The sequence below is a fragment of the Lonchura striata genome, chromosome 18 (assembly GCF_050655825.1).
Source record: "Lonchura striata isolate lonStrDom1 chromosome 18, ASM5065582v1, whole genome shotgun sequence".
In the NCBI taxonomy this organism is placed as follows: Eukaryota; Metazoa; Chordata; class Aves; order Passeriformes; family Estrildidae; genus Lonchura; species Lonchura striata.
In genome coordinates this window covers 14,943,019-14,970,292 of record NC_140720.1, presented here as the reverse complement: position 1 = coordinate 14,970,292, position 27,274 = coordinate 14,943,019, and the positions used below count along the sequence as shown (strand labels likewise).

The 27,274-nt window shown below is 50.7% G+C and overlaps 3 protein-coding genes across 8 annotated transcripts in view; 2 read left to right on the top strand and 1 right to left on the bottom strand.

Moving 5' to 3' along the window:
• The window catches only part of LOC146765845 (uncharacterized), a 189,074-nt gene that overhangs the window by 76,260 nt on the left and 85,540 nt on the right, over positions 1–27,274 (top strand). The gene's annotated exons all lie outside the window — the stretch shown is intronic.
• SRP68 (signal recognition particle 68) lies at positions 3,426–18,940 on the bottom strand. Of its 2 annotated transcripts, XM_021541677.3 has the most exons (16): positions 18,745–18,940; positions 16,887–16,953; positions 15,641–15,754; positions 14,544–14,739; positions 13,749–13,831; positions 13,413–13,522; positions 13,027–13,109; positions 12,669–12,809; positions 9,274–9,372; positions 8,931–8,995; positions 8,486–8,645; positions 7,688–7,782; positions 7,326–7,455; positions 6,845–6,920; positions 6,002–6,054; positions 3,426–5,580 (listed from the first exon to the last, which is right to left on the bottom strand). In XM_021541677.3, the coding sequence occupies exons 1-16, from the start codon at positions 18,893–18,895 to the stop codon at positions 5,353–5,355; spliced, it is 1,851 nt and encodes a 616-aa protein (XP_021397352.2). In that variant the 5' UTR covers positions 18,896–18,940; the 3' UTR covers positions 3,426–5,352. The 2 variants fall into 2 exon arrangements, with proteins under 2 accessions (XP_021397352.2, XP_077643474.1); XM_077787348.2 differs by lacking the exon at positions 18,745–18,940 and having other exon boundaries at positions 16,887–17,371.
• GALR2 (galanin receptor 2) lies at positions 20,604–25,515 on the top strand. 5 transcript variants are annotated; one of them, XM_085557011.1, is made up of 4 exons: positions 20,604–20,776; positions 22,351–22,497; positions 22,580–22,700; positions 24,150–24,950. In XM_085557011.1, the coding sequence occupies exons 1-4, from the start codon at positions 20,743–20,745 to the stop codon at positions 24,808–24,810; spliced, it is 963 nt and encodes a 320-aa protein (XP_085413137.1). In that variant the 5' UTR covers positions 20,604–20,742; the 3' UTR covers positions 24,811–24,950. The 5 variants fall into 5 exon arrangements, with proteins under 5 accessions (XP_085413137.1, XP_085413135.1, XP_085413134.1 ...); XM_085557009.1 differs by having other exon boundaries at positions 24,033–24,950; XM_085557008.1 differs by having other exon boundaries at positions 20,644–20,776; positions 22,351–22,700; positions 24,033–24,950.

Genomic DNA, 27,274 nt, shown 5'->3' with positions numbered 1-27,274 from the left:
CCTGGAGGCCCTTAGGGAGGAGGGTGCTTGCACCAGCTAGGCAGGATCATGCTTTCAGACACCCTGCAAACCAAACCAAGCTCCTGGAAGGGCTCTGGTGAACCACAGGGCTATCAGGGAGAGGGGATAAACCCTTCCAGGGTGAATGAGGCAGGGGACAGAACGGTGACAGCCCCTACAAAACATCTCCCACCCCATCTGTGAGGGTGCAGCAGCCAAGAACACTTGAGCCAAGGGGGCTCATACTGCAGCTTCCAGACCACAGCCCCAAATTTCAGTCACGCATAAACCTCCTGCAAAGCTCCAACTGTGAGCTGCTGTTGCCTGAGTCAGCAGCAAGTGCTTCTGTGTCACAGGCAGGGACCAGAGCAGGATGAATGTGTCTGCCACAGCTAATTCTCCACGGCCAGACCTCACCTTCCCTACTTAATTTGATGCTCTGAGAAAATTAGACGCTCTCCTCCTTCTGTGGAAAAAGGCAAGCACTGAAGGTAATTCAGAGGCTTTGATGGTGCTCTTTAGTCATTCGGGCACCACAGCCTGGCATTGGTTCCCTGGACTGACCACGGGCAGGGACGGGAGTCACTAATCCTCAAGCACAGCGTGTGAGCCTGGGGCAAAGCACCATGTCTGTGCTGGGCACGGCCAGCACCGTCCTGCAGCCCGGCAAGGCAGGGACAGATCATTTCCACAGCAAGAATTTTGACTTTAATAACGGCAGCACCGCGGGTGCTCAGCGCTGGAGGAGTTTGATGAAGATCCCAGCGTGGCAGTGCCTGGAAATGCCCAAAGCACGCTCGGACCTGGGTCTGGATTTGAATGGATGGCACTGGGAACATGAAAGCTGCACCCAGGGCCGCCCGCACACGACAGACATGTAAATGACATTCTTTAGTTTTTAACCTCCCCCTCTGAGCTGCTTTTTAGGCCAGAGGGGGGAATGTTTTCACCACAGGAGAGGCAGGGGATGGACACAGCCTCCTCTCTCCCAGGAGGAGCTTGCGCCTGGGCTCAGCTCCAAGGCTGCAGCCGAGCTCCAGCGCTGAGCTGCTGCTCACAAAGCAAATCCCACAGCGAACACGCTCCGGGGGTGGATGCTCCCGAGCAAGGACTTCCCAGTTGGGCCCCACGCAGACCCCACCGTGATCTGGCCCGGCAGGGACCGAGCCCAGCGCCGCTCGCAGGAGCGCTTTGGGCGAGCCCAGCACTGAGCTGGGCTGTGGGATCAGCTCCCGGCGAAGCGACCTGCGGAATAAATAAAGAGACTCCACAACTCAATGTGGTTCTGAAGTGGGTATGTATGTCAGCGCCCGGCACAAGCGAGATCGCTCTCCAAAAACTTGTGCCCCGAGCTGCCGTCTGTCCCACATCTTTGTTCACAAAGGTGTTCCATATTCAGTACATTACACAACTTTTCTATGCATATTCAGACCCTAGCCCTGCCTGTCCTCGCCTCTCATGCTAAATAGGTCCATGCCCTTCTGGGCATGCATGGTTCGTGGTGGTCCCACAGGGGTCTCTGGTGGTCTTCTGAGGCTGAAGATCATGGTCTTCCTCTGGATTGAACTTTTGAACTTTTCTCCTCTGCACATGTGCTTTTGGTCCTTTGGTGTCTTACCTGAGTATGTCTGTTAGCCTTGACATGATTTGAGACAGAGGGGTCCCCTTATCTGGGTTCTTTGCATTCCCTGGTCTTCTCTGGTATTGTCTTTTATGCAGGTGGCTCCAAAGATTTACATTTCCCTATGCCCTTTGTACCATGGCAGAGGTTTCTTTCATGATACATTCATTTTGTTAGTTCAAGTGAACTCCGAAAATCTCTATTTCAGCGGGACATCACTCTGCACCGAGCCCTCAAGTGCCAGGGCTGAAGGGCAGGTCCCAGGGAGGACAGGGCTGTGGGCAGAGACCCCGGGATCTCAGCAGAGGCACTCCCAGCACTGCCTCAGCCCGGAGCAGGGAGGGACGAGAGGGCAGAGCAGCCGGGCAGCTCCCAACGCTGCCCCAGCTGCTCCCAGCCCTGCCGGGATCCCACCTTGGCAGGAAAACCCTCCAGCTGCTCTCGTTTGAAAACAGCAATCCCAACCTGAAGAAAGAGGAGCAGCCACAGAGAGTATCACATCAAATCACTCCTTAAGTGAGCCTCAGTCACGCCCCGGCTGCAGCCCACAGGGCACCTGTGCTGACAGGGCAGCACAGAAATCCCTCAGCAGATGCATCTTCTCCCTCTCTCAGGGATGAATTCTAGTCCCACTGCAGCTGGACAGCGACTTCCCACTCCTCAAACCTGCCAGCCAAACCTACAACCTGCTGCTCCAGAGACACGGCCACAGAGAACTCCTGACAGTGCCCACCCGGGATGTCCCACAGCTGCAGCAGCTTGGATCAGGCAACAATTTTCTAGCAACACAATCCCTTGTTTAAAATACCCCAGCCCTTTTTTCAAAGGACGCAGACAGTGTTATTTAGGAGCTCCCAGGCCAGACTGTTAGAATCCCATCTGCCACCTTTCAGTTCTTTCAGTGCCCAGTTTGCCTCATGCTCCTCACTTCTGTCCCCCATGAGTCCCTCGAGACCCATGCAGTGTCCCCAGACCCCTCAGAGTGCACAACCAAAAGTAAACATTGCTCAGACACAGGTCTGTCACTGGTGGTGGAGTGAGGGCCGTGATGAACATCTCATTCCTATTTTAATAGATGCAATGGTACCAAGCACAGCTAGCTCAGCCTGTAATTAAAATTCCAGTGCTAATGCCAAAGATACTCCATAGGAAAAGTTGATTGAAAGCAATCTTCTTGACCATTCTGCTGGAGTTTCCTGTTTTGAGGGCAATCACGTGGCCTCCTCGCCAATTAATTCATGGAAAGAGCACAAGCACTTTAAAGGCACAGCGATGAAAGAGCAGGGCAATGAGGAAGTTTCCAAGCCCCACAAGGTGCTCTGAACCTTGCCCTGGCTGTTCCAGGTGGGAATTGGTTTGTTCTGCACATCAGACACTTCACCTGCCTGCCCTGTGCCCCTGCAGCTCTGTGAACCTCACCTGAGCCAGCCCAGGCTCCACTGCAGGGCTAAAAGCCTCAGTTTTGTCTGATCTGCATTGTACAGGTGACTTCAAAAACATTTTTTTCCCCCCCTTATTTACATTTTTAGGTTTATTTTCCTGAGCCTCATCAGCACCTTCCACGATTTAAGCCACACCACTGCTCACAAACCCCACTCCATTCACTTTCCACTCACATTACACCAAAACAAGCCAAGGCACCTCGGGGTGGTGTTATCTGAGCCTTGGGGCAGATCCTCCTCCAGGGCTGTGGCCATTCCCCAGGGGCTCAGCAGCCCCAGGTGATGGTGTGACCTCGATCTTCCGAGTGCTTGGGAGGCAAAGAGTGCTCGGTGTTCCTAATACAAACTACACACCTCAGAGGTCAGGAATAAAAGTTTATTGTTTTCACATTTCTTATCGGTATTCACCTCATCAGTTCCCTGTCAAAAGATGTTTGGCAGAAAGAAGCCAATTGCTCTTTATTTTTGTAACTGTAACTAGAAAGTGGCCACAGTAGGAGTTTCCCTGGAATCAATCCAGGCAGAGCACAGATCCGTGGAAGGAAAGCAGTTTGGTGCAAACCAAGAGAGAACACTTCTGTGATTTGATCCAAAAGCTGAGAAGAGCAGCTCAGCTGGTCACAGTGAGCAGGTGAGCTGGTCACTGTGGGCCTAAAAGGAAATGGGCTTTAAAGGGGAAGACAAAGCTGCCAGTCAAGACCAAGTTTTCTAGAAATTGCTATCTGATTAATAAAGTCTCCCACATTTCTTTCACCTTTACATTTCCCTTTCTTCTGTAAAATGCCCCTGGAATTCAGAGGCAAAGGGAATTGGCTACAACCAGAAATTCCCATTTTGTTTCCATGCTGCAAAAATTAAAAACAAACAACAAGTTCCTCCTCCCACCTCTTTCTGAGCACACAGTCCTCCTGTACTTTGAGAACTCACAAATCAGATCAACTTGGAACAAAGTGAACATTCATATTAAAATAATGGGAATTGTTAATTCCCCCCATTCATCTGACATGCACCTTGCAAGGAAAATTCCCATTACAACAAAAACCCAGTAATTCAAAATGGTCCTTCTGTTTCCAACCTTAACTCCAATGCCTACAAAAGGAGAAAAAAAAACACAAAGTCCACACAATCAGAACAAACTGTTGCTTCACCTGCCAGGACAGGCTGAGTGAAAACCCACACAGTGCTGGTGGAATCTTCCAAATGCTTTATTTAGGAACAGTTCTGCCCATATGCTATGGGCTTTTTTTCCTACTGAAGTGATCACAATTATGAAATTATCTGCACTTTCAAAGTGCCCATCCCCGTGGCACCTGGGTGCTTTATAAAAAACACTGTCTGGCATGACAGAGATGAATTATCACTCACAAACCTACTGGTCTCCTGTTCCTTATCCCTCATTTCAGGTGTAGCTACTGACCAGGGACAAGAAACAAAGCAACAGATGAACTCCAGAAAAAGATCATCTTGTTTTCAGGCAAGGTTTAGATCAGAGACAAAACGAACACCAAGAGACCCAACTTCCCAAGAAGAGCAAGTAGCTATTGCTAAAGCCACCCATGAAGCTATTTTCCCAGGAAAATACTTTCAGAATAGGTTCTATACTGTATTTAGGTATTTAACAAAGTGTGTATGAATAAAGAAGGGTGCTATTGGCCCAGAGTACAAATTCACCATCACAGCAGGAATAACCATCAACATCTGATGTTTGCCATCCTTACTGACAAGGAAAGAGGCTCTATTTCATTATTTCAGACTGTTACATTCTTAAAAAATAGAGACTTCTGGGTTGAAAGGGAAGGAGAAGTTGCCCCCTTGGCTACTGTTCCACAGCCATTGTGTGGGAGCCTCACCTTGCTGGTTTAGTTCTGCATCTACTTCTGCCTCTATTTCCCAATTACACCCCAATTTCTAGATCAAACCTCCAAATTATAGTGTCAAATAATGGAGCAGAGGCAGGAATCAAATTGTATCTATGCCCTGGTCCATGGTAAGTAGATGTGTACCAACCTTGGACAGGCCACTGACCACAAAACTTCTCCAAGCAGAAAGGAATTTCTCTGTGCTCCAGATTATTTTCAGCCATTTATAGTGTATGTTTGTTTCTGAGTAATTGTTTGTCTTTAATACACTGGGAGAGAATGTGTTTGCACAGACATGAACACAGAACACAGGGGAGAAGATGGTAAAACTTCCCTCTGTTGGTTTCAGGTGCAGGTATTTGTGTCCTAGAACCTCTTGGAGCTTCTCCTTCAATACAGAATAAAACCTCTGTTCCTCTGGGGGTCCTGGTTAACTTTTGAATCCAAAAATGCCCTTTATATATCCTGTGAGGCCACTCTTGGCCTTCTGCTCCACCTTGTCCTCCAGAGGTGGGAAAGCCACATGGTTAAGGGCCAGGTCAAAGAACAAGGGTTTGCATGGAATGGGCTGGAATCCTGGTGGGAAGTGCACGAGGCTGACTTGCTTGCTGACCAGGGAAGGATCCAGGCAGAAAGTCTCAAACCGTTCTGAGAGTGGCTGCAAGAGACCGAGGCAGGGACACAAATTAAATTCCAGTCACATCAAAAGGGTCAAACATCAAACAGGACTGAGCAGCAACTGAGACAGGAGAAGTTCAAGCTCCCTTGTGAGGGCTCTGGGGACTCTGAAAATGATTTAACCTCCTGTCAACAGCTGCAGGATCTCTGGAAAACCCTCTTATGTGCAGAAAGAAAGCTAAACAAAGCAAGCTGCCACACTGGAAGCTGAAAGCTGCCTCCAAGGTCCTACCCCACTATGTCCTCAGCACCAAGCCTAATAAAATCTCCTAAATACACCAGTCATGACCAAATCCTGATCAATGTGACATTTCTTGTGTTGTAGAGACACTCAGGTAAGAGGATAAAGATGATGGTCATTAAAAGCACAGCTGGAATTTGCTTGAGCTCTTGGTTCTTACCTTGCCATCCCTGACCTGAGATGGAGACTCAGTCTCATGAGGATCATTTGCATCTGCAAAATTGAATAAAAGGGGTAAGAATAACAGGCTTGACCTTGGTGTAGAGTAAGATTGTCTCAGGAAGCAGCTGTGCTCCATGCTTAGCATGATCCTTGCTCTCTGGGATACACAGGACAATATTTTCAGCAGAATCAACTCGATTTCTACAGCCAACACAGCCCTGCAGTGGTGAAGCTTCTCCTTCACACTGTCACGAGAAGGTTTGGAAAGCAGCACAGACTGAGTGAAGCACACAACAGAAGATGATAAGAACACCCCAGGGGGGTTCTGTTAAAGCAACATTAAGGCAGTAAAGGAGGCAACACACTCCTTGTCCTGGATATCCAGCAGCAGGCACAGGAAAAACAGCAGCCCAAGAAATCACTAAGTTCATCCATCCCCCAAAGTTCTGCTGGAGGATGACACTGACAAAACATCACTGCTCTCCCTCTCCTTAGTAGCTCACCCAGCCAGGCAAAACTGGGATGAGTAAGGCCAAAGTCTCTGCAGCAAAAAAATGAAACACTGAACTGCTCTGTGCAAGTTCCCAAAACATCCCTAGGAAGGGTTTTAACATCTCTGGGCAGGGAGCAAGATGCCAATGGCCAGTCACTGCCTGCCCACCTGCACTACACACAGCTAGAAGCAGCTAGAACTGGGGGAAAAGTACTTTTCCAAAGCCTGAGTGAATGGAGATGGAAAAATCTTTGGAACTTCAGAAATTAAATAGAAGGAATGAAATAGCTGCAGGGGCTTTAGTCAAGATACATTAGAGCAGAGTTCTAGAATAGCTCTATTACTCACCTAAAATAGCTGCTGCTTGCAAGGAATACTTCTCTGCATTGACTTGAGTGATGAGATCCTGAACATCAGGCAGCTCCTAGAGCATTGAAGAAAATTATTTGAGAGCCTGAAATGTGCCAGTCTAAGAGAGCAAAAGTAAAACCAAAGTAAGAACTAAGAAATTAACTGCTAGTGTTGATAAGCTTTCCCAGAAGGGGAAAAGCTACAGCACTGTGCTTCAAGCACTACAGAAGCTGTATAAGAGAAAACACACAGGTGAGAAAAAGTGGTAAATTGTTCTGGAGTTGGTGCAAGTCTGTCCCTCCTCCAAGCAAGCAGCCAGCTGAAGTGTTCCCATGTCACTGGAAAGTCTCTGCTATAATGAACATTACTCTTCTCCCTACTTAAAGATCAGTCTTGAATTATAACAGCCTGGCACCTAATTAACAATAGTGGGACAGAGCTGCTTCATAAAACTTCAGCTTCAGGACTGGGCTCCTACCTTCAAGCTGTTCCTGTGAGCTCCAGCTCCCGACTGAACCTCACGGGCATATTTCAGCACCCTCTCGTACAGGACAAGGGCTTCACTCCATTTCTTGACCAGGACATAGGACTGGGCAATGAAGAAACACCTGCAACAGTCAAGAGAGCATTCCTGACCTGTTTGTTATCCACACCTTTTGCCAACTGAAATGAGTGACAATAGGAGACAGCCTTAAGTAGCAGCAGGCAGTTTCCCTTTAGGAACCAATCTCAAAGGACAGAGGAAACTGCATCAAAGGCCTGCACAGCACACAGAGCTGTGGAATTAAATTTCTGAAGGTGTCACACATGCTAAAGAAAACCTGGCTGTTTCTCAGTCACCTGTAAGCTTTGTACACGAGTGTCTTCAATCCAATCTCCTTTTGGAAGTTCTTGTCCTCTTCTAGGCCAGGAAGTTGTGTCAGTTCCACAAGGTTCTGTGCAAAAGAGAGTCAGAATAACAAATGCAGGCATTGCCTTCCTCTGGAATCTGCTGGTCTAAGAGAAAGCTGACCCTTTTGACAAGTCAACAGAACACTCCCAGGGAAATAGTTTCCAGTTTTCTAATTATCAGTTTTCTAACCTTCTGAAGGACTCTCATTGAAACTTGTGCAAGTTGCCCTCAGGACAGACTTCCTGACACAAACAGGAATTGGGACAAAGATTCCTTAGATTTCACATGAACTAATTCTTTCATAAGGCATTTCCCTCTCCCATTCACAACTGCTTCAGCCACAGGCTTCCTCAGTTAACTGCAAAATTATGGGATAAACTGAGAATCTGCTTATGAAGAACAAGTATTTTTAGCTGCTACTTTCCCTGGCCAGCAGAAACTAAGACAGCTCTAAGGCTGTTGCACAAGAGTCGGAAAGACTTAAAAGTGTATCGGAGTGCACAATAAAGGGCACCCATTCAAGCAGCAGGTTCTGCTCATAACTGAAGGAGGTTTTCTGTGTTTCATGCAGGTACTTGAAGGTACTCAGCTACTCTTCAGACTTCATGGTAATTCACATACAGTGCTGTATTTCTGAATAACCTTTTGTAACACTCAGGTTTCCTACTCATCCACATCCTGTTTATCCTAATCACACCAAGTTCTCGGGCTGGGCTGCAGAGCTGGCTGTGTTTTCTCAGCACTACCTGCAGGATGATGTCGTAGAGGCGGATGAGGTCCTGCGGCCGCGGCGAGCGCTTGCCGTCCTCGTCGGAGCGCTGCTGCTGCAGCAGGGCCTTCTGCAGGGACTTGGCCATGCTCTCGTTGCGCTTGATGGCAGTGGACAGCTTGATGTAGGTCAGATAACTGCCCAAATAAAAAGAGAAATCCCATCAGCACTCCCAGAGCTAGTCGCACATTACTCTGTGTTCCGAACTGGAGGCAGAAAAATTCATCTGAAAGGTCAACGTGAGAGTCTGGAGTAAAATGTTTACAAAGCTGCCTGAATCAGATCCTTATCTGTACAGTCATCCTTTGGGATTCCACAGGCCCAGAACAAAAACCCCATAAAACAAAACCAAACAAAATAAAATACTGACATAAGAACATGGCTTCTTCACACTAGCACTGGCAGCAATGTTTGCCTATTACCTGTGTAAGTACTGGATGTTGGACACCTTCCCAGAATCATTTTCCAGAGAGTGTTCTCGCTGCTTCTGTGGGCAATGGAGACAAAACACTGCATGATTTACTTCAAACTGGCAGCCAAGGGATGAAAAACACAGAACTCAAGGTTTGGGTAAGCCATGGAAGTAACACACTTTTAGGCAAAAGAGGGAGGGCTTCTCCACTGCTATTCCCCCGCTCCAATTCTGGAGAGAGTAAATTCAAATTCTGCAGCTCTTTATTAAAGAAATCCCAGCAAGCTGAACACTAAACCAGTCCCAAGGGAACACGGTGTCATTGGAAGTAGAAAATGGTGTTTGCTGCTTACCTGGTCTGGCTTCAATTCTTCCCGAACAGCCTGAATGGCATCTCTGCACTCACTGAGTAAAGACTCAAACAAACGTTCTTTCGTCTCCTCATTTTCTGCCTAAGAGCAAAGGAGATTCAAGACAGATCAGAAATCAGAAATTTTTGTATGATGTGTGAATTAACTGAGGAGATTAAATGAAGTTTCTCCCAAATTATATCTTTAAGGTCTATGGGCAGTTAGAACTCCAATCTGTGCCTGTCTGCAACAGATTCTTGGGGGAAATCTGCCAGAAATCTTGGGCAATGGGGTTGGTGCTGAGAACTGAATAGCAGTGAAGGCCTAGCAGACACAGTTCATGGCCTCATTCCTGCACCAGTTACCCTCCTTCCCAGCAACTCCATTCCCTTCCTGGATGGCACCTGCACTGCTCCCTCAGCTGAGGCTGGACTGCACTGTGGGAAAGGCCCCAGCAACAGAAGAGCTGAGCAGTCCTGAACTGGCAAACTACCAATGCAGACAGCTCTTGTTATGCTGATTTAATTTTCCCATGTGGTAAGAACATGCAGATGATTATCTCTTCTCCACTCCCACTCTAGCAATGCTCACAGTGGCAATAACTTGCTTGTTTGAAGCATCTTTCACAGCAACCATATATTTCAGATGCAGGAGTGACCGAGTGCTTTTCTGCTGTCACCGTAAGTTTTGTTTAAAAAAAAAAAAGTGAAGCAGCTTTTGTCCTTCTGCCCCAAAACCAGAACTTGAAAGCAAATTTTAACAAACAAGTTGAAGCCTGATTTCTGCCTAATTTATTGGCATATCATGTACCCAATTAAACAAGCTCCCAAACCGAAACTCAGCCTTTATTCAGATGCTGAGAAGGAAACCAGGTGGAGATTGCAAGATTTTCAATGATTCAGTAAGGAAAAACAACTCAGAAGCAAACCTCAGCCTCAGTGATTGAAGGAAAATTCAAGAGCACCGGCACCATGCTCTGCCACTCCCATCTCATGTAACAGTGCAAGATGAGCTTTGCTGCAATAAATTTGCAATTGGCAAAATGAATAAAAAAATGTCTAAAACCAAGCTCACTTGTTCATCTACTGCACAGCTCTACAGTCTCTGCCTCTCCACATCCCACGTTCACAAACTCAATCAGGAATGCTATTTTTACTCCCTCACAAAGCCTCAGGTACCCTAATGGAGGTGGTTTTTTGGGTTTGGAATTTTTTTGCTTTTAATTTAAGATTTGCTGTGAGAATTTTTAAGGTGGGACTGGTTCCTGAGAATAACCAGAGACGAGTCTGACTGCATTCTCAACCTCACCCAGAGCAGCACAGCAATTTCACCGTAAGCACAAAAATGAAAACAGACACAGCCAGATCATCATTCAGGCATAAACAGGGCAAGGGCTGGGCCCTGCAATGAAACAAAGGCTTTCCTTTCCAAGCAAAAACTCCTTAAGCTGATTCTATGCATAAATACACATGTTCTGATTTGGGAGATATCAGATCATAGGACTGAAACACAAGTGCTACAGCTGGTGATTCAACTGTCCTGACAGAACTGCACAGGTTCATCTTAAAGGAGTTCATGGAAACCAACTCCACTGAACCCAATTCCAAAAACGTGGCATGCTCATCTCTGACTTTCTTTGGTCTAAACCACTGTCTAACATCTCTGACAGTTATTACCACCCATTTTTGCTGCAACCTAGAGATGAGCACAGAATCCTTGAGGCAATACCAGCTAGGAGCACACCTGTGTCATGCTGCCCTGCAGCCTTGTCACTTCTACCTGGTGAGAGCCAATGGGCCCTCAGAGTCACACCTGCAAACCTACAAAAGGACTGACACAAGCACTTTTAAACCTGGATTCCTATTTCAGTTTGGCTTATTTATTCTGTTCCTCCCATTACCAATTATGCACCAAAGGCAATGGTATAATTGCATTGGGAGACTCCATTTTTACACAAAACAGACTGGTTTTACTTCTAATTAAACCCTGCAGGGGACTGCTGTTATGTCAGGGTTTCAGCTCAGTGAAGATGAGCAGAAAGGTGCCAAAGATCCCAGGAAGCACAATTCATTCACCTGAAGCTGGACTATCACAGCTGGCACAACTGCAGAACTGCTGCCAAAAAAGCAAGTTTTAGCCCTCTGGGAATGAAAACAGTGCTGCTGCAATGCTCAGCTCTCACCAGTCCACTCAACTCCTCTGTTTAGTCAGAGCTTCCCAGGAATGCAAAGCAAGATGAGAACAAATTCAGGCTGTTCTGCCACTACTTTAGAGTAACTAAACTGAAAAAGTCCAGGATGAAGTTAAATGAGGGAACTCTGAGCTGTACTTCCACCTGCTGGCCACACTTATGTGCTTCCTGAAACCAAAGCCATTCAGCAACATCCAATTCCTAACATTATGGGTAACACTCAGGTTTCCCACCCAGCAACATCCTGTTTATCCTAATCACACTCCTCTCACCACTATCCCCTGCTCTGGTCTTAACCCTCTGTAGGGTTTTTGTTTTATTAATTTTTATTTATCATTCTTATTCTCCTGGTGATAAAAGGTTTTTAATGCTGCAAAAATCCAATTTTTAGTGGCAAGAGTTGTTACTGAAGATCCTTTCACTGCCTTTTCAAACTCTTGAGTGTGGATGCAGCCACTGAAAAGCAGGATACCTCATCTCGCCACTACTTCCAAGGAAAAAAATACATGTGGAAAACTTGACTACAATACTAAGGACATGAACTGTATGTACCACTGCAAGTTCCAGTGAACTGGACTTCAATGATCCTTGTGAGTCCTTTCCAACTCAGGATATTCCATGATTCTATGAAGTGTTTCAGAACCATTACATGTGAAATTGATTTACATCCTGACATCTATTAATCCACTTCCTATTTTTGAAGATTTCCATAAGTCAATAAGAGAATGGAACAGCACCTGCTACACCTGGCAGATGGCTTTCTGTTGCTGAAGAAAACATGGTCAATATGGATTTTCATTTTGGCTACTCTGAAGTTGGAGCATTTGAGCAAGATGCTTAAAGAAATTAAAAGAGTAATTCAAAAACCAGTTACTCTTTAAAAATGTAGCCTTCATCTCCAAGTGATGTACTAATAATAATGGTTATCAGCCTGCTGCTGGAAGGCAGCACAAAACGTTCCAAGGAGCAGGAGGAATACTCAGAACAGATCTCCCAGACTACTCCACTCAGCAGACTGTGAGAGTTATCCCCAGACAACACTTCAGCTTTGGGTTATAATCAGTATTCCTCCACTTTTACCTTCAGCCTTCCAGCCCCAAGTCTGAGAAAATGAGATTACTCAAAAGCTTTTAGTTCAGGTACCAGGTATTGCACAGAAGGAAAGAGGATGGTTAGAAGGCCAGGAGGGAGAGAGCTGCTGGGTTACCTGAGCAATTGCTGCCTCATTGTCAGCCAGCCCCAGCAGGAAGATCCTCACTTTGTCAATCTTCACTGGGACAGTTCTCCCTCTCCACTCCACCTCACTCATCGTGGCTGCCTGCTTTGCCCGAGTCTGGGTGATCAGAGCCTGCACAGAACACACTGAGCTTAGAAGCTTGAGTTTACAGAGATGCAAAACTGAACCTCCTGAATTCATGTTAGACTTGACTGTTTTGAAATCAAAGGGCCTAGGTTTGCTTGCTCACTTCTGTTCCAGTCTGGCTCTTGAATGGTTTGCTGCAGCAATATTCATGCTCAGCACAGTAATAACGAATATCTCAAGCTGAGGCATGCAAATAAATTACCTCCAGTTTTTCTGCAAGAAGACCTTCAGTGCCACCAGACCTCAGTCTCATCTGCATCAACTCATTCATGGCAGACTGGTCACCTGAGAGAATCAACAAATTGAGATCAGGTTTCCATTTGACTTCAAAATCACTTTCATATACCAAAACTAATCATTAGATTTTACAATGGCAGTTTAGGGACAAGCTACCACAAACAGTTATTCTGTCTTTCTACACATAACCACAGGCGCTGTTGCAAAATGAGGCCCTTTCTGCATTGTTAAACTGTCCCAAAACACAAGCAGAATTTGCCCAAAATATTATGGCCTCAATGTCACTTAGACCAGGGTTTAACTAAATCAGTATTGCCTTCCTGGGCACAGATGAAGCCCCCCTTCCCTTACCAATGTTGTAGGCACAGTAGCGGATGTTGGGCGAGATCTCCTCCACACGCTGGTTATACAGCACAGCTTGTTCTTCTGTGAAAGCATTGGCCAGCTTTTCATAGATGGTCCTAGAGCAAAGAACAAATATTACACTGCAGCATGTGTCACTTGTGAGGTGCTATCCTAAGGGAACACATTGTGTCTGTGCTCCGGAGGATGCTATTTCTTCAGCAGCACCTCCCAGTTAAGCACAATTAACAATGCACAGAGTTAGTTATGTTAGTTTAGTTATGAACATAACTAAAGTGATCCAACACTATTTCCTGAAGGAAGCTGACGAAGTGAGGGACTCACTTGCATTTGTTGAAAGCCTCCATTGCTGCCTTCCACTCCTGGTGCTCGAAGCGAAGCATGCCGGTGAGATAAGCCATGTACGCCTGCACACAGAGCGAGGACAAGGTCACTTCCCCACCATCAACAGCCCAAAGGTGCCACCTTTAGCAGGAAGGCTGCTGTGACTCCTGCAGTGGGTGACTAAGCTTTGCCCTTTTCACTGGGGCTTCCCACAGAAGACAACTGATTTGGATGACAGGTTACAGGTAGCTGTAACCTACCTACCTCATCTCCTTTAACTGCCTCTGCAGCATTTCTAAGGAACCACAGAATCATAAAATGGAATCACAGAATGGATTGGAAAGGAGCTTAAAGATTATCTAGTTCCAAGCCTTCTACCATGACAGGGACACCTTCCACTAGACAAGGTCACCCAGAAATTAAAGATATTTCTTGCTTGTTATGCAATGGCCCACTAATGTCACACAACTTTTCTCCCCAGCAGCATGCTATACAATGGCAGTTTAATTAACTGAGTACATCACTGCTGTTCAAAGATGTCACAACAGTTGTTTCCTGTTTTCCAGGAACCGAATCCCCAAATCTTGCATTCTAGGTGGCTACTTCAGCACATTTAACAAAAAGGTAACTCAGTAGATAAACAGTTTCTTAGGCTGTGTTGCACCATCTTAGCTACCCTCAATTCTTTGTACTTTTATTATCTATGGAGAGATAGTAATTATTTCTTCACTCCAAATTCCAAGGTTTTCTTGTTCAGCCCTTGGTGTACAACAAGATGAAAGTATCAGTGGTTACCTGAGCTTCCAGCTTTGTCTTGGCATCCACCCTGTTGCTCTCACAGAGCCTCTCCAGCTCCTCGGCGTGTTTCACAGCCTTGCGCAGCCGCGAGAGCAAATGGAAGCGCTTGCGGGGCTCCGTGTTGGCCTCCTGCTTCAGCTGCATGGCATAGCTCCAGGCCCTCTCTGCATCCATCAGGATCAGCAGCAAATACCTGCCATGGGACAAGAATGACACTCAGACAAGAGCTGCAGCACCGCCAGCTCTTTGCCATTTGGTCTGCCAAGCTTAGCAGCAGAAGTGCAGCTTGGTAAGTAAAAGGCAGATGCTTTCACTTCTTAAAGTACTGAGCACAAAGTCTGGTTATTCCTGACTAGTTTCTGCTGTGTTTCTCACTCAGAAGTGCAACTGGTAATTGCACTGAGGGATAAAATTAGGTACCATTCTGTAGTACCACAGACACTACAAACACAAGGGATTTATCATTTTAGGCCACTCTTAAAACTAGTTCAATATGTTCTTAACAACACAAGTGACTGCAGTTTTCATGTAGAAAACTGTATCACGTGTAGTTTTCCCACAAGAAAAGACAAGACAGGAAACATTTCAAGTATTCCTAAAAGATGGGAAGTGAACCCAAAATCCTGGCTACTCTCCACATACTCTGTCAGACAAGAATTCTGTCAAGTTTAGAAGACTTAAGAAAAACTTGCAGTGCAATATTTCTGTCAAACAGAAGGGATAGCATCTCTAACCACAACCTTGCTGGCTACACCATTTACATTACCATCATTCCCATGGCTACCTCGCAACCGACCTGAATAAGCATTTCCTCTTCAGTGCCACAGGAATTTACTGATTATGAAAATAATCCATTTTAACAGCTATGAGGGAAGAGAAGGAACAGGCTGTTGCTGCTCCTTCTTGTCCCACTGTTTGAAGCTGGATCTGAGCAGTGTCTCACAGCCTGAATTTTTATTAATACCAACAACACACATCTCTGAAAAGAAATGTTTTGCATATTGCACAAAATAGTTTTCCACCTGCAACAGAAATTACTGAAAGGGAACTCTTCAGTAACATACTGAATTCTCAATTCCATCCAGTCCCTGTACCTGTTGTCTGAGAGAATCTCTTCAGTTACTTTCTTCCCAGTGAACTTGTGTCTGTTGCCCATCTTGAAGTTGAGAGTTTTGCGGAGCCGCCTCAGCCTGCGGGAGCAATAACCCCTAAAAAAAGACAACCACAGTCAGTTTGGCCAAAGGACAACTTTGCTTCTGTTTACTGCTCTATCCAAATAGAAAAAAAAAAAAAATACTATGGCTGTACCAGGCAATGTTTTAGCAATTAAAAATCCATGTGTGACATATGGTAGCTCAAAAACTACCTGTAAAACAGCAATTAATAGAAAACAAGGTAAGAAGACATATCATTATTATATTGAAAATTGAGAGCGATGTGCTCACTACTAACTGCTTTATGTGTTTATTGAACTTTGAGCTCTGGGGGAGTACTGTGCCTATCAGGGAGGTGTGAACACAAGCTCCTATGGGCAGTGGAGATGCAAAGGCCAGCCTGCAAAGCCACAGCACAGTACAGCCAAGGGAGATCAGCACACAGACCCCACGTGGAACAGCCTGTCAGGAGTTTTCACCTGGCAGATGGGTTTTGTTGCCTGCTGCAGGGGGGTTATATTTTAAATGAAGTGAAGCCAAGTCCCAGAAGTCCCAGGGTCTGTGGTGCTGGAATGACCCCAAGATGTAAAAGGCTTTTCTTCCTAACCCATGCAGCCAAAGGAGGAGTCTGAAATGCGCAGGTTCAGCTCCTCAAGGTTGTTTGTTTTTCATTATCTGTAACATTCTTTCTCTGACCTGCTGAGTTCTGTCTAGCCATGACATTCTGCCTATCACCTCAAGTAGCATTTACATTTTATATCAATATATCAATAGTCTGTTTACAATAATGTGCCAATATCTATAATCTGTGTTAGACAGTGTGTCTCTACCTTCAAACAATAGAAAAGTGTGACAATCACAGCAAGACATGGAGGGCAAGAAGGAGGAGGAGGAGGTCAGGACACGCCCAAATCCCTCCATCTTGACCCCTTGAACCCCATTCTAAAAAGCCCCAACATTCTACTTTTCCACCCTGTGTTAATCCAAATATCACACTACTCAAACCCCTGTGGCTTGTAATTCCTCATACAGAGTTGGCAGGTTTTTTTCACGGGCTAAAATCAAATCCACAGGTGTTTTTGAGTTTGTGCCAAGGTCTCTGAGCCCCCTACCAGGGTCTGGAGGCAGCCAGGGCAGCCAGGGGGATGTGCTGGACTCCGACACAGGAGCAGCCCCCCACACTCACCTGTACCTCTGGAAGTCCCCATGCCTCAGGCCGTGCTGCTGCTGCGACTCCTTCACGATCTGCAGGACTGCGGCTCGCGTTAAGGCACACTCCCAGTGCAGCTGGCACCAGCTCCTCCTTCCACCCCAAAGTAACAGCAGGGAACCCCACAGATCCATGAGACAAACACACTTTGAACAGTGGGGCACCCCAAAAACTCCTAAAAGCAGAGAGCTGATGGTTCTAAAGCACCTAACAAGTGCACGGCTCCGTCCAGAGCTCCTGCCTGTCAGGAGAGACCTCCAGACATCCACAGCAGTGCTGCTGTCACCAGAGCTCCTTTTGGGACAAGGACCCATCCAGGATAACACACCTGACTGCCCCAGCCACGCTTGTGGCACAGATTTGCAGGAAAAATTGAGGTAGAGAAGCTTTCCTGCCCTCGCTCAGAAAAAGGATAAGAATACCCTGAACAGAGCCACTGCTGCCTCCCCAGCACAGCTTTCACAAACAAAGTGCCTTCTGAGCACAGAACCTGATAAAAAGAGCTTTTGGAAATAACTCCAGGGCTGGTTTTTTCCATTTTTCAGCATGTTTCTCGTCTTGCTGCAACAAGTATCTGTGACACAAAGCACTGCCCTGTGACCTGGGGCACCATCACTCCATCATTTCCATCCAGTCTCTGCATCCTTCAGTGTACCTGCAGAGTTCTGCACTTCCTTTAGTCCCTCAGTTGTTCCTACCAAATAAAACCATGCCACATTCTAGTAAATCTGATGCTTTCCATTCAGTCTACAAGGCAGATTATTTTGTTAAATAAAATCTTCACCACACAAAAGAAATCTCTGTGCTGTATATATTCATATCTTAAAATTTCCCTTTTAAGCTTTACCAAGAAGCTTTTATAGAAAACCCACAACAGAAAACCAGACTGTACAACAACCCAAACAAAAGAAAAACTACAACTACACCTAAAGAAACCACCAAAAGTTTAAAGTTTAAAATGCCAGACGTCTGTCACAATGTTTTCTTGGGACTACACCTAAAATAAAGTCTCTGAGGTATTAAAAACCTGCAGCAATAGTTATTACACTGAATTATTCTATATTTGCAGAACAACTCAGTTGAATTGCAGCTTCTCAACACAGCCCCCCTCATCCCTGCTGTCTACCCAAGATTTTTTTCAGTCTCTCTTTTATCCTGCAGTTACTTGCTGAATTCATATCCCCTGAACTTTCTTATTTTTTCATTGATTTAGACAATCCCAAGATTCCCAGGGCAACTGCTATGTCTGCACTTTACTGCACAGTCACTGACTACACAACACCTGCCATATGCCACGTGGAAATCTGCAACCTGGTTTCCTTCTGACCCAGAAGATAAAACCCAGCTCTACCACAGCTGTGCAGCTGCACTGGTTTCACATCGAAGTTTCACCTACAAAACCTCCAGGAGGTATACACGCCGGGATTTCAGAAGCACTAAATCTGCAGGAGCCATTCTACCACCTCATCTCTCCTGTTAAGATTTTTTTTTTTTTTTGATCTATTACTGCTCCCTTCAAGCTGCAGCATCACCGCGAGCAGCTCGGGGTACCCCAAAGCACAGGGCAGAGCTGTGGGGACTGGCACCAGCTGTTAATGCGGTTCGGAAGGAGACGCAGCCCGGGGAGAGCGCAATTCCATAAATCAGGAAACACAGCTGGGCCGTTTTATCCAAACCAAACCCTCCCTCAGCCCAGGCCAGCACCGCCCGCACCTCGGGGTGTCCCTGCACGGGGCCCGAGGCCGGACTGAGGGCTGACCCCGGCCCGGCCCGCCCGTCCCCCCGCCGCCCACGGGCCGGGCCTGCCACGTCCCGCCGCCGCCGCGCAGGATGCTCTCCAGGCCCAGGCTATCGCCGAGGCCGCCGGGCTGCGGCCCCGCCGGCCGCTCGTTCTCCTTGCCGTCCTTGCCGTCCTTGCCGTGCTCCCTGCTCTCCTCCGGGCCGGCCCCGCGGCCGCCGCCGCCGCCCTGCCGCTCCGCCGCCATCTTGCCCGCGGTGCAGCACGGGCCGGGAGCGGCGGCGGCCGCGCGGGGGCTGCCGGGAACGGGGAGGAGCGGGGGCGGGAAAGGGAACGGGAAAGGGAACGGGAAAGGGAACGGGAACGGGAACGGGAAAGGGAACGGGAAAGGGAACGGGAACGGGAACGGGAACGGGAACGGGGAAAGGGAACGGGGAAAGGGAACGGGAACGGGAACGGGGAAAGGGAACGGGGAAAGGGAACGGGGAAAGGGAACGGGGAAAGGGAACGGGGAAAGGGAACGGGAACGGGGAAAGGGAACGGGAACGGGAACGGGGAAAGGGAACGGGGAAAGGGAACGGGGAAAGGGAACGGGAACGGGAACGGGGAAAGGGAACGGGGAAAGGGAACGGGGAAAGGGAAAGGGAACGGGAACGGGAACGGGGAAAGGGAACGGGAACGGGAACGGGAACGGGGAAAGGGAACGGGAAAGGGAACGGGACTGGGAACGGGAACGGGAACGGGGAAAGGGAACGGGAACGGGGGCGGGAATGGGGAAAGGGAACGGGAACGGGGAAAGGGAACGGGAAAGGGAACGGGGAAAGGGAACGGGAACGGGAACGGGGATCGGGATTGGGAACGGGAACAGGAACGGGAACGGGGATCGGGAACGGGAAAGGGAACGGGAACGGGGATCGGGAACGGGGAAAGGGAACGGGGAACGGGAACGGGGAAAGGGAACGGGGAGGAGCGGGGGCGGGAGCGGGAAAGGGAACGGGGATCGGGATTGGGAACGGGAACGGGGAAAGGGAACGGGGAAAGGGAACGGGGAAAGGGAACGGGGAAAGGGAACGGGAACGGGGAGGACCCGGGACGGGAGCGGGAAAGGGAACGGGGATCGGGAACGGGAACGGGGGGGAGCCGGGACGGGAACGGGGATTGGGATTGGGGATCGGGAACGGGGATCGTGATTGGGAACGGGGAGGATGCGGGGAGCCGGGACAGGAACGGGGGCGGGAGCGGGAAAGGGAACGGGGATTGGGATTGGGAACGGGGATCGGGATTGGGAACGGGAACGGGGAAAGGGATTGGGAACGGGAACGGGGAAAGGGAACGGGGATCGGGAACGGGGATGGGAACGGGGATCGGGAACGGGGAAAGGGAACGGGGAAAGGGAACGGGGATCGGGATTGGGAACGGGAACGGGGATCGGGAACGGGGATCGGGAACGGGGATCGGGATTGGGATCGGGAACGGGGATCGGGAACGGGGTTAGGGATTGGGAACGGGGACTGGGAACGGGGGCGGGGAAAGGGGATCAGGATAGGGAACGGGGAAGGGGATCGGGGATCGGGACTGGGAGCGGGGAACGGGGATCGGGAACAGGGACGCGGATCGGGATTGGGAACGGGAGCGGGGAACAGGGATTGGGAACAGGGACACGGATCGGGATTGGGAACAGGAGCGGGGATCGGAATTGGGAACGGGAACGGGGATAGGGATCGGGGATCAGGATAGGGAACAGGGAAAGGGATCAGGAGCGGGAACGGGGATCAGGGATTGGGAACGGGGATTGGGGATCGAGACTGGGAACGGGAATGGGGATTGGGAACAGGGACAGGGAACGGGGATCAGGGATTGGGAATGGGGATCAGGGATTGGGAACGGGGATCAGGAACGGGGATCCCCTGTGGGATGTCATCAGGAACACGGAGCATCCTCACCCCAAAGGGGTTTGGTCACCTCCAAACAGGAACTGGTTTTGGGGGGGTCCTGGTGGGCAGCCGAGGGTGGGAAGGGCTCTGTGTGTGCTGCGGCGGCCGTGTCACAGGGCTGTGAGTGTCCCCAGAGCCCCCAGCTCAGCTCTGAGCACCCATGAAGAGAACGGAGAAGCTGTGGAGTGACTTAGGTACAGAAGTAATTGATGGATTAAGGATTTCTCTCTCCACATAAGCAAAACAAGGCAGGCTGGGGTGGGGTTAGGCCAAGAGTCCTTGGAGAGCTGATTGCACCGGCCGGTCCCAAGGCTTCCATCTGTGCAGGACCAAAAAGGCAATTTTGCAGAAAGAAGACACAGCACGAAAAAAAAATCTGTTCTCGCTGCAACGTATCACGCTGCTCTCCTAGCCGTGGGGAGAAATTCAGTTTCTCCTAAAAACCTGGGCTCACCTCGGGTGTTTTGGTGCAAGGATTTAGCTGCTCACTGGACAATGTGGAGGATAAACGGAAGCAGGCAGAGGAACCCCGATTCCTAAAAACCTGCAGCCCCTGGGGTTGAACAAACCCTCTTTCAGTGACTACTGAAGGGGGAGGCGGTCAGAAAACCCCCGCAGCCGCCTCACTTCGGGTGTCCAGCTCCCTTTGGGGTGCCCAGCCCCTCCGCAGGGATAGCAGCACTGCCTGACATTTCACCCCCATCCCAGGGCAAAGCCGGCCCGAGCCCCTCGCTCCCCCGGGGGGAGCGGGGTCGGCATCCCCTCCCCGGGGCGCGATGCGCGGGGCCGGGCGGGAGCCGCGCCCCGGAGCCCCCGGGCCCCCCCGCTCCGCCGGCGCACGGAGAGCGCCGGAGCCGCCCCGCCGGAGCCGCCGGAGCCGCCGGAGCCGCCCCGAGCGCCCGCGGGCTCCCGCAGACCCGGAGGAGGTGAAGGGCGCCCGGCTCCCCCGCCCGCTCCCCGTGCGCCCCGGCGGGACCCCCGCACGCTCCCCATGCACCGCGGCTCCCGTGCGGCTCCCGTGCGCTCTCCGTGCTCCCCTTTCACCGTCCTCCCCCTTCCCGTGCATCCCCGGTGCGCTCCCCGCTGCAGGCTCCTTGCACCCCCTTTTCCCGTGCATCCCTTCTGTGCTCCTTAGCGTGCTCTCCTTGCACCCCCTTTTCCCTTTCCCTTTCCCTTCTGTGCTCCCAGCGTGCTCTCCCTGCACCCCCTTTTCCCGTGCATCCCTTCTGTGCTCCTTAGCGTGCTCTCCCTGCACCCCCTTTTCCCTTTCCCTTTCCCTTCTGTGCTCCCAGCGTGCTCTCCCTGCACCCCCTTTTCCCGTGCATCCCTTCTGTGCTCCTTAGCGTGCTCTCCCTGCACCCCCTTTTCCCTTTCCCTCCCTTCTGTGCTCCTCAGCGTGCTCTCCCTGCACCCCCTTTTCCCTTTCCCATCCTTCTGTGCTCCCCAGTGTGCTCTCCCTGTACCCCCTTTTCCCTTTCCCATCCTTCTGTGCTCCCCAGCTCTCCCTGTACCCCCTTTCCCTTTCCCTTTCCCTCCCTTCTGTGCTCCCCAGCGTACTCTCCCTGCACCCCCTTTTCCCTTTCCCTCCCTTCTGTGCTCCCCAGCGTGCTCTCCCTGCACCCCCTTTCCCTTTCCCTTCTGTGCTCCCCAGCTCTCCCTGCACCCCGCTTCCCGTGCAATCCCGGTGCACCCCACAGTGATCTCCCCGTGCACCCCCTCACCCCGTGTGCCCCCCCGGTGCCTTCTCCACGCCCGCTGCCCCCTCCAGCCCCTGGCCATGAACGGCTCGCTGGCGGGCTCCGGGGCGGGCTGGCAGCCCGAGTCCGTGATCATCCCACTCGTGTACCTCATCATCTTCCTCGTGGGCACCGTGGGCAACAGCCTGGTCCTGGCCGTGCTGCTGCGCAACGGGCAGGTGAAGAACACAACCAACCTCTTCATCCTCAACCTGGGGGTGGCCGACCTCTGCTTCATCCTCTTCTGCGTCCCCTTCCAAGCCACCATCTACACCCTGGAGGGATGGGTGTTCGGGCCCTTCATGTGCAAGGCCGTGCACTTCTTCATCTACCTCACCATGTACGCCAGCAGCTTCACCCTGGCCACCGTCTCCCTCGACAGGTAGGAAAGGGAATGGGGTGGGGGGCTGCCTTCATCCCCTTTCTTTGGATCCCACCAGGGCAGGGAGGAGACAAATTCCCCTGGAGTTAAATCCTGACTGCTGTGATCTCCCCGGGGCTCCTGGGGGAATCGAGGAGCGTTTCCCAGTTGATGCATGTGAGGAAGTGCAAACATCCAGTGTGAGGTGCTGCAGAGGACTGGATGGGGATCCCTGGCCCCAGTACCCAGCTGGAGAAGCTTTCAGACCCCAAAGCTGTAGGACTGGGATTTATCCACAGGCCCTGGCAGTGAAGTGGGGATGAAAAATGAGAAAGAAGGAAAGCTCAGGCCCTGTGCAGCTCTGGCTCTTCCTGGGATGCATGAAGAGAGCCCCTACCCTCCCAACAGCCCCTGTCAAAGCAGGCAGACCTTGAGGAGAAAAAACCGGGATGTTTGAGCTGGGACACTGATTTTCCCACCCTCCCCTTCTATTAGCAAAAAGCCCCTTTCTGTCCTGGTGCTGTCCCTTGTCCCAGAGGTTATCCCAGCCCATTCCAGGGTGAGTTTTGCTGGGAAGCCTGGTGCTCCTGCCTGTGCTTTACCTCAGTCCCTGCCTCTGCAAGGGCCGGTGAGTTATGACCCTGCAGCAAGTGAGAGGCTGGGAGCTCCTGGAGCTGCTCCACTCAGTGTTCAAACCCTGCAAGGTGGGATGTGGAAAGTCCATGTGCCAGGCCCCTGGGAACCCTGGAGCCCGGCTGAATGTGTCCTACCATCCCAGCAGAGCCCTGCACTGGCTGCTGAGAGCACCCCCAGGAGCTAAAACACATCCAGGGGCTGCCTCTCTCCCGGGATCCCACAGAGCAGAAGGAACAGATGTGTTGAGCAAGGGAGAGCTTGCACAAGCCTCAGATCTGGTGTAATTGCAGGACCAGCTAATTACAGACCTGAAAAGGGGTGATGTGTTCTCACGTGTGCCAGTACAAGGAATGCTGTGTCTGGGGATCTTGGGCACTTACTCCTGTTTTTGTATCCTCACTACCCCAACCACTTGTGCCAGACACTGATGGTGAAGTGAGGGTCTGTTGGATTAGGGGAGGGACCGAATGGGACCATCCCCATTGTCCCCACAACCACTGCCAAGAGCAGAGGGTGATGGGACTGGGTCAGGGGGAGAATCTTCCTCAATCCTTTGTGCTGCAGGTTCCCTAAGAAGCACCAGGGAATCAGCTGTGTGACTAACTGCCCTGGAAATCTCAAATCCATCATTTCTGCCCTCTGTCCAACCTGCTCTGGCGTTGCTCTCTCTGTGCCCTCCCCAGCACTGCAGCATGTCCCTCTCCCTCTCCCATGCAGGTATTTGGCCATACGATACCCCCTGCACTCCAGGGAGCTGAGGACACCCAGGAACGCCCTCCTGGCCATTTGTCTCATCTGGGGCCTCTCCTTCATCTTCTCGGGCCCTTACCTCAGCTACTACCAGGAGTTCCAGCTGGCCAACCTGACTGTCTGCCACCCCATCTGGGAGATCTCCCAGCGCAAGATCATGGACATCTGCACCTTCGTCTTCAGCTACATCATCCCCGTGCTCATCCTGAGCCTCACTTACGTGCGGACTATTCGCTACCTGTGGCGGTCTGTGGACCCTCTCCAAGACATGTCGGAGTCCAAGAAGGCCAAGAGGAAGGTCACCAGGATGATCATCATCGTTGCCGTGCTCTTCTGCCTCTGCTGGCTGCCCCATCACCTGGTCATTCTCTGCGTGTGGTTTGGGTACTTCCCCCTCAACCACTCCACGTACGTGCTGCGCATCCTCTCGCACGTCATCTCCTACGCCAACTCCTGCGTGAACCCCATCGTCTACGCCCTGGTCTCCAAACACTTCCGCAAGGGCTTCAAGAAGATCTTCAGCTGCCTCCTGCACAGGAAGGCAGAGCACAGGGTGCACGCCCAGGCCGCCAACACGGTGAGCACGCTGGAGGCAGAGCTCAGCGAGGTGACCCAGCCGAGCGAAGCGCTGCCCGGCCGCTTGGCCGCGCGCTGCAGGGTCCCCGCACAGCCCTGGCGGGAGGCAGGGCTGGAGGGGCAGCAGCAGGGAGCAGATGGCTCCTCTGTCACCTTCACTGTCAGCTAGCAGAGCTCCCTCCCACCCCACGGCTTTGCAGTCTCCTGCAGGCCTGGGGCTGGGCTCTGTTTTGGGTTGAAATGTGTCCAGCTGAAACCTTTTCATTCAAATGCATCCAGATGTCACGACCGTGATGCTGCTGATACAAACTCAGCCAAGAACTAACCAAGAACAGGATTCGCTTCCACCAAGCACCTCCTGAGAGCAGAGAGATCAAACCCAAAATCCACTGCCACGTGTAAACCTGTTCCTCTGTCGTGGATGGACTTACTCCCTGTTGCATCTACACCCAGAGCCTGTGAAAAGCTCTGGCCCCTCCAACCAGCACAGCATCTCTAGCTTGTGGGTGCACTTTTAGGGACATCTGGAAAATCTTGGTTTGTTTGTGTCCTGGTTTAGGAGCTGCATCCCAGGGCAGCACTGGGCACAAACCCAGCTCAGGTAGGAAAATCCAGGAGTGAAGCGCAGAAGGTCACCAAGGACCAAGGGGAGGGAGGTTGTTTGCCAGGGAAGCACAGCCATGGACCCATGGCAGGGAAAGGATTTTAATGCATTTGGACAGCCTGGGGACAGCTCAGCATCTCAAGCAGGCAGGGTGCTCGTGGAGACAAGCAGGGCACTGACACTGCTCCCCTGAACGGGACAGCCAGGGCTGTGTGAGAGCTGGGGGTGCCCAGCAAGCCAGGGAAGCCTCAATAAAGCCCCTCCATCCCACCTGCCGTGTCCAGCTCCTTTGGGAGGCCCCACAGCTTCAGCAGAGGAGAGGCTTGGGGGTGGTGGGTCCTGCTGGATGCAGGGAAGCTGTGGGGGATGGAGGATATGGGTGAGGACATCCTTGGAGGGGGACACTGCGGCACAGGAATGTCACTGCACCCGCTGAGTGCAGCTGCCCACAAGAGGCTGCTGTGATTCACACTCCCACCTCTTAACCCTGCAAAGGTTCCACGGGTGCCCGAGCCCTGGGACTGCCACCAGCCAAGAGCTGGAAGTGAAATCCTTCCTTTTGTTTACCAGAAGAGCATCACAGGACTAGGATCAAGTCACCCTTTTGAAAACCCCATGGCAGAGCACAGCCAGAGGTGGTGGCCAAAGGGTAGGGGAGCGGGGTTGAGCTGTGCAGTGCATCCCTGCAATTCCCAGCTGTGCCCCCCAACAGCTCCCATCAGTCAGGTCTCCATAAATTGCCATTACAGAGGATCTAAGTCTGCCTGCACACATTTCACTGTTGTGAACCCCCATGGCAGAGCTCCCCAGGACTGGGGTGGGTGTTTCTGTACAGGACCCTGGCTCCCCATGGGGTCTGGTCCTGACACAGCCCTCCTCCACCCAGCTCCAGTACTTGGCCTTTTTTTCTTGAGAAACTTTTGACTGTAAAACATTTTTTTCCCCTGCTAAGTGTTATTATAACCAAATCTTCCTCTCCCCACAGAGAGGGCCATAAATTGGCCACCTCCTCCTATCAGTGATGGTGATATTTAGTCTAGTCCTGTTCCCAGCATAAGTCACAGACAGCAGCATATAAGCAGCTCCATTAATTACATCTGCATTTATCTCCCTGCTCAACCCTTCACAGGCAGGGAAAACACTGAAGCAGCTGCACAAACACAGCTAAAAGCCCTACTTTTCTCATGCCCTCATCTACCTCTGCTCTGAGAGCCACAGGATCTGCCTCCAATGGATCCCACACGCACTGAGGGGTTCAATCCACTCACCTTGGGGATGGAGATGTTGCTCACCATCTCTGCACTGCCCAAGGGCACAGGTCCCTGTGCTGGCATGGCACAAGGTGCAATATCCCCATGGCCCCTGTCAGAGACACTGATTCTGCTCCCCCATTCTTCCACCCCAGCCTTTCCAACAGCCTCCCAAGCCCATGGCTGACCCTGCCCAGCTCTAGAGCTGCCCAGCCAAGCTATGACCACTCTGAAGACACGTCCCAGGACAACCCTAACTCAGCTCCCAGCCCAAAGCCATCACTGTGGTCCCTCTCCCAGGCCATGGGCACCACTGGCACCTGCTTTTTTCTGGTCCCTGGTCAGCAATGAGGTCCCAAAGGATGACAGCGGGCTGGGGGCAGGCTCTGCACAGCTCCCAGCCTGGGGGGCTGCACCTCAACACTGCCTCCAGCACCCCCAAATCCCCTCTGACATGCACATGGCTGCTCTCACCCTCTCCAGGAGCAGAGAGGGGCTTGGTGATGGTCAGACAGCAAGGTCAGGGCTCTGTGTTGTGACACATCCAACACCCCTCATTTTAGGGATCTTCACCCATCAATTGAGTCTCACTTGGCTGCATGCTGTAAGAGTGAAGCCTGGAACAGAACATTACACTGTTTACAACAAATTCAGAATTAGGAAAAAAAGCCCCCTCCAGCTTATCTGGCATTGTTCATGCTCTTCTGAGGAGGAAACCATCGCCCTCACACCCAGCCCGTGCCTTGATGAGCCCTCCAAGGGCAAACATAAGGTTGTGG